The 5,787-nt window shown below is 47.2% G+C and overlaps 3 protein-coding genes across 3 annotated transcripts; 1 reads left to right on the top strand and 2 right to left on the bottom strand.

The window, feature by feature from the left end:
• Positions 1–2,890: 2,890 nt before the first annotated feature.
• On the bottom strand, positions 2,891–3,220 carry H257_18506 (hypothetical protein; the record flags this gene model as incomplete). Its single annotated transcript, XM_009847581.1, has 2 exons — positions 2,891–2,904; positions 3,058–3,220. The coding sequence occupies 2 exons, from the start codon at positions 3,218–3,220 to the stop codon at positions 2,891–2,893; spliced, it is 177 nt and encodes a 58-aa protein (XP_009845883.1).
• Positions 3,221–3,459: 239 nt separating this feature from the next.
• On the bottom strand, positions 3,460–3,734 carry H257_18505 (hypothetical protein; the record flags this gene model as incomplete). The annotated part of the gene is made up of 2 exons (XM_009847580.1): positions 3,460–3,588; positions 3,642–3,734. The coding sequence occupies 2 exons, from the start codon at positions 3,732–3,734 to the stop codon at positions 3,460–3,462; spliced, it is 222 nt and encodes a 73-aa protein (XP_009845882.1).
• A 771-nt stretch (positions 3,735–4,505) lies between these two features.
• On the top strand, positions 4,506–5,664 carry H257_18504 (hypothetical protein; the record flags this gene model as incomplete). The annotated part of the gene is made up of 2 exons (XM_009847579.1): positions 4,506–5,310; positions 5,363–5,664. Coding segments are annotated over 2 exons (1,107 nt in total), but the record flags the coding sequence as incomplete, so codon positions are not given.
• Between the last annotated feature and the right edge of the window lie 123 nt (positions 5,665–5,787).

Genomic DNA, 5,787 nt, shown 5'->3' with positions numbered 1-5,787 from the left:
CGAGAGCTCCAAAACCTCAATCGCCAGCGGGCGTCCAACACGAATTTGCGCCATCAGGACTACTATTTCCGCCAACCGGTGTGGATTGGCTGTGAAGTGATGTACTACTGTTACAGCACGCACCCAATAAACGGGTCTTTTCAGCTCTATGTTTACATCAGCCGGTGGGGATGCTCTAAGGTGCTAGGGGGGCTAATACTGTAGATGATTTGTACCAATTACGTAGTACAAGTATACAGTACTGTACTATACGGATTATATTGTGTTTTGCAGTCTGTTGCATGAGAAAGACAAAGCGCATTTTGAGAATTAATTTAAGACACATGTGTTATCTTGATCAAAGTATGATAATTTACTTACACATTTTGTGTTTAAGGTATTCACTTATAGTGTCATTCCAATTGTTCTTCATATATATTATGAACATAGTTAGATCTTAAATTGAGTAACGTGTCTTAAATTGATTGCTTACGTTAGTGTGCGAATGAAATTAGTGTGAAACTGGACAATGGTTACATACAAAATGCCAGTTCAAAGAATCAATCGATAGGTTTGGCGAATCAGCATAAAAGTCCAAATTTTGGGTAAAATGACAATACTACTACCAGTACCCCCTGAAATGTCAGTAAATATCTGTGATTCGTTCGTTTCGTTTTGTAAGCGCAAAGGGAGGAAGCCGACGTGACATGCTTGCTCGCTGGCAACAAGGCGGCAAACAACCAGGTCGTCGACTGTAAGGCTATCCCCACAAAAGTCATGGCAGGTACATGAGCGGGTTCCTTCACCACTTGACACACCCACGATGCCGACAGCCTTCAGCTCCATGGGTCGACGCGCACACAAACACTCTTGAGGTGATTTTACTGGTGCTATAAACCAACCAATCAAATCTTAGACGTGTACAGCCTCGTGGGGATTCTATAAAACGTTCTACAATATGTTCAGCTTTGAAATTGGGTACTACTAGACCAGGAGAAATGATGGGTACTGGTAGGAGGGGAATACGGTAGTACACCAGTACACCATTTTGCGGTTAATTTCGAATAATATGTGGTATATTTCGAGGAATCCCATTTAAATTCGTGGAGCTTCATTATATTTCGCGACTTCGGCATTTATTGTTAATTTCGTGGGAATTCGAATTCACGCATTATATTTCGTGGACTACCAGTATATTTCGTGATTTGCTTGCAAACATCCAGTATATTTCGTGACGAGACCAATATATTTCGAATGTTCATGTGAACTCGTTCTGATTGGTCAGAAAATAGTGTGCGAAGCCGTCATTCGCGCACTTCAAGCCTTCTCAATGCGGCACATCCTCGTGGATCTCGACCTTCTCCTTGCCATCCCCGATGGCGACGAACCTCCATCACCTCGAGCCCAAGTAAGCAAATACATAATGACCTAGTAACTAAGGAATATCAGCCACGTCGACGAGGCAAGCAGGCACGTACAGAAACGTCCCGATGTCTGCAAAGCAATACCGGTAGTCGCTTTGCTGACATCGGGACGTTTTTGTCGTCCATACTCGTCCATGGAGAATCTAATCGATAACCTGTAGTGAGCAATGAAACTCCGTGTGAAGACGTTGCTTAGTGAGTCACTCACTGCATTCATTGGACCACTTCCTGGTGGAGCTACAATGAATGCGCGAGAAATTCCGAATGCAATATCTGAAGCATATTGCGAGGTATGTTCGTGATACCACCTAGTATAGCATAGTTGTCGTAGGAGATAATGTGAACCGCTTGTATCAATACACTATCCACCTCGACCACAGAGCCGAAAACATCGGCGACGAATTGCTTGGAGCTTACAGTTGTCACTCCTGCATAAATGCATCCATTGCGTTAACATTTATGCGAAATATATTGGTCTCGTCACGAAATATATTGGATGTTTGCCAATGTAACTGAGCAAATCACGAAATATACTGGTAGTCTCTGGTAGTCCACGAAAATAATGAGTGAATTCGACATTCCCACGAAATTAAATTCTGAAGTCGCGAAATATAATGAAGCTCCACGAACTTAAATGGGATTCCACGAAATATACCAGATATTTTTCGAAATTAACCACAAAATGGTGTACTAATAGTAAACCGTTTGGAGTATCATTCATGTCCCCAACGGTATTGCACGATCAAAAAATTTGGTCAATCTACTTCGACCTGGCCCTCAGGGCGAGTTGTGGTGTAGAGAACTCGATTTGCTGTGGAACAGCGTTGCAAGCGGCGATTCGATCTTGTGAGAAGTTCGAAGGGCCTTCGATCATTATTACTTTATTTAACTCCAAGCGCAATGTCCACGCGGCGGAGCAACGACCACAAGAGGGGACAGCGGCGTCAGTGAACTGTGCGCATATACGATAACCCCTGTCGATACTTAATTGGACCTCTGAACGCCACCAACTGTCACAGTCCCACGTCAAATGTCCAATGTATCCACCCTGCTGACGCCGCCGCCACAGCCGCCAGAGCCCTCGACATTGCATCGACAACCAAGTCGCCCCGATTCTGAGAGCGTGATGGCGGTATCAGCAGGGTGAACGAATGACAGAGCAACTTCGTCATACGGTCAGAGCACTTGTTTGTTTTCTCAGAGCTCACGTCACACTTGGCTCATCGTACGAGAATTCGCATGCGATAAGAATCGATAAGCTCAAAAGGGTGTGCCCTCTTTTTAGACGAGAGAGATAATTTGCGGCGTTGAACTGCGGCATGCGCATCGACATGATATATTTCTAATGTAACGTTCGATTGAATGTGATGTGATAGTCGTCATGTGGGATTTATTTCTTGCCGCACTCGTAGCAACTACAGTGTTTGCCAGTAAAGTCGACGAAAGTAGCACTACCATCAATAGGGGAGTTTGTATGTAGAGTGGTACTACTCGACGTGGACTACTCAAAAATATAAAGACAATGTCACAACGAGGTCGAATAATCTGATTGGCCTAAAATACATCAATTAAACGACGATAACAAAGATCGGATTGATACAATGGTTTAAGGGCAAGCGTAAGCGTTCGACGCGATAGCGCATTGGTAAAACACGTTGTGTGTCTTGAGTGAGCCCCGGGTAGATGTCCCACACGGGGTCATCCATCCAAGTGTTCGCCTGCACAGCATAGACATTAGCGGGGTCGTAAGTCGGCAGCTCCTTCTTCTCCAATGGTCCACCTGACTGCCCTTTGATGATGAACAGCATCAGGAGCATGATGCCGTCTTGTCAATACTACCGAAATACGCTCGGAGTGCTCGGTCTTATTGTCAACCTTGGACGATTTGCCAACTTCGGCCAACGTATTTCCTGGAGACATATCAAAGTAGAGTCTGATTTCATTAGCTGTCAATGTTGAAATGATTGAGGTTGTACGAACCTGTTTAGTCCGCATTGTAGATGAGTGATTTGTCGTAGACCTCGTACTTGGACCAGAAGTTGACTGCATACCCGGTCTACACATTGTCGAGCACAAACCGGTGCACCTTGTTGGCGCATGGAATGCGGTGGGAGAATCGATGGCGCTTGCAAACGTGACGAAGAAGGTGTCCGAATGACTCGTAGCTCTTCTTGGCCTCGATGTACTGATGGAGCCATGTCAGTGGTTCCGTTTGATCCACAGGATGAGGTGGAACACCCGGAGGTACTTCTTCTTGGCGCGTCGGCCGCGCAAGTATTCTAGGAGGTCGTCCTTGAAAGGGAACAATGACTTCGGCCCCTGGCCCCCCATGGTTTCCAAGCGGTCATGGCGGCGGCTGGCCAGGATTTTCGCTTCTTTTGCTCACCATCCTTTCCGCCTTGCTCGAGGGATGGCGTGCTCTTTGCTAAACTGGTTGTCGTTTAGGACGGATGCATGAAACTCCTGCAGAAGCGCCTTGCGCTCAGCGTTCGTGTAACGTCGCTGCTGCATGGTGGTTGGCGCTGCCTTTCGTAGAATGCCATTTTGACATGGAAGTATGAAGTTTCACATTTCAAATTGAGTCCAATCACAACTGAGCTTAATCATTGATTGAGAATAGACTGTGCAGTCAATTTTATCCAATTGGATCTATTCGTTACGAATATATTTTATTGACGTGTGCTACTTTCGTCGACGTTTACTGGCAAACACTGTACATGTAGTCAGAATGCGGCGGCCTGTGTGTGTGAATCGGGGATAAATCTGATGAAGTGGGGAAATTGAATATGGCTCGCCGGTATCCGTACCTTATCCGTATAAATATATTCCAATAAATCCCACGAGTGGAGTTGCTCTTATAGTACCGGCCTGCCGACGGGGTATAGCTACATGTAGGTGGCATCCGACATCGAACCGACATTTTCTAGCGAATGTATTGGATGACCGACAAGAGAATGATCTATAATTGGAAGAAACGTCCTCTAACGTATCCTATTGGTCGATGTGTCTGTCGTCTAGACACATATCATCGACATAATGCAATAACAAGATATAATTGGCTATAATCCAAAAGACAGAGGTTTCGTATCGACCATTAACAACATGACTCCAACCCGGCAGCCGACGGTCCCATCGAAGAAGACAACCCAGGAGTCTTTTCACGGTGCATCTACTCGACGCGCCTACACCACGTATCAAAAACAATTCGAGATGTTTCTGCAAACACAGAAAGGCGGCATTGACCCTACCACGTCTGGGACTGAGGAGTGTACAGACTTCTTTCACTACCTGTACAGCCAGGGCAAGAAGGCGAGGACCATCGACTTGGCCAAGTCAGCCCTTGTTGCCTACTTCAACGCCAGACGAGTGGCGCCGAACCCAGCACAGGACACAACTGCGCGCCACTACATCGTTGGCCTTCAGAAGTACAACAAGCAGAACAATGTGGACGAGGAAAAGAAGGCGCACCCGCTCACCGTGCAGGAGCTCTCAACACTTGTCAACGCATTGGCCAATCTGCACCCGTTCTTGGGCTCGATGCTGCGATTTCTCTTGGCTGTGAGCTTTCTCGGTTGCTTCCGCATGAGTGAAGTACTTGCCCTACGGTGGAATGATGTGCAAATCGTGTCGGATCAAATCGGAAGGTACCTATCGGTACGACTGCGGTGGCACAAGAAGGCCGGTGTCGAGGAAGACTGTCAAGTGTATCACCTTGTTGACGAAACTTCATTCCCATGCCTTCTCGTGTGTGGCTTCCACGACGACTATACTGCCAAGCTGCGGGCTTACTGTGTGAACTTGACAAGCACCGCCTTTGTGTTTCCAAATGTTGTAATGCAGCACAATGGGGTGCCAAGGGTTGAGTGGTACCGTGGCCTGGAGCAAGCCAATTTGCGCAAGTGGTTGGGTGACCTGGTGGATGCAACGCCCGACCTACCCATTGGAATATCACTGCATAGCCTTCGCCGTGGGGGGGTCGTTTTACCGTGTGTTCGAATCAAGGGAGCGCCGCTTCAATTTCCGTGAGCTCATGGCGTGGTGTCGTTGGACGGACGCAAAGACCTGTTGTGAGTACCTCGTGACTCAGAGCATTAGCAATGACATCGATCCTCGTAACCTGTTTCGTACCCCCAAGTTTCAGCATTCGACGCAGTGGCCAGAGCTTGGGGCTGTTGGCTTGCCGTTCACCGTGGATGCTGTTGGGCAGGCGTTGGCAAAGGCCTTGCAAGAGCACACTGTGGGCAGACATGCACCTACGAAAGTGAGAACACAACGGCCAATGGACATGTATGTTGCACAAAAGTCAATCCCAACTGCTCACTCGGCACGTGAGGCGTGGCAGCAATGGTTTGTTGCTGACCCAAACATTGGCTTGGTGTGCGCG

This window comes from Aphanomyces astaci (assembly GCF_000520075.1).
Source record: "Aphanomyces astaci strain APO3 unplaced genomic scaffold supercont1.171, whole genome shotgun sequence".
In the NCBI taxonomy this organism is placed as follows: Eukaryota; Oomycota; class Saprolegniomycetes; order Saprolegniales; family Verrucalvaceae; genus Aphanomyces; species Aphanomyces astaci.
Note: the sequence above shows the minus strand (reverse complement) of the source record. Positions and strands in the feature narration are given on the sequence as shown.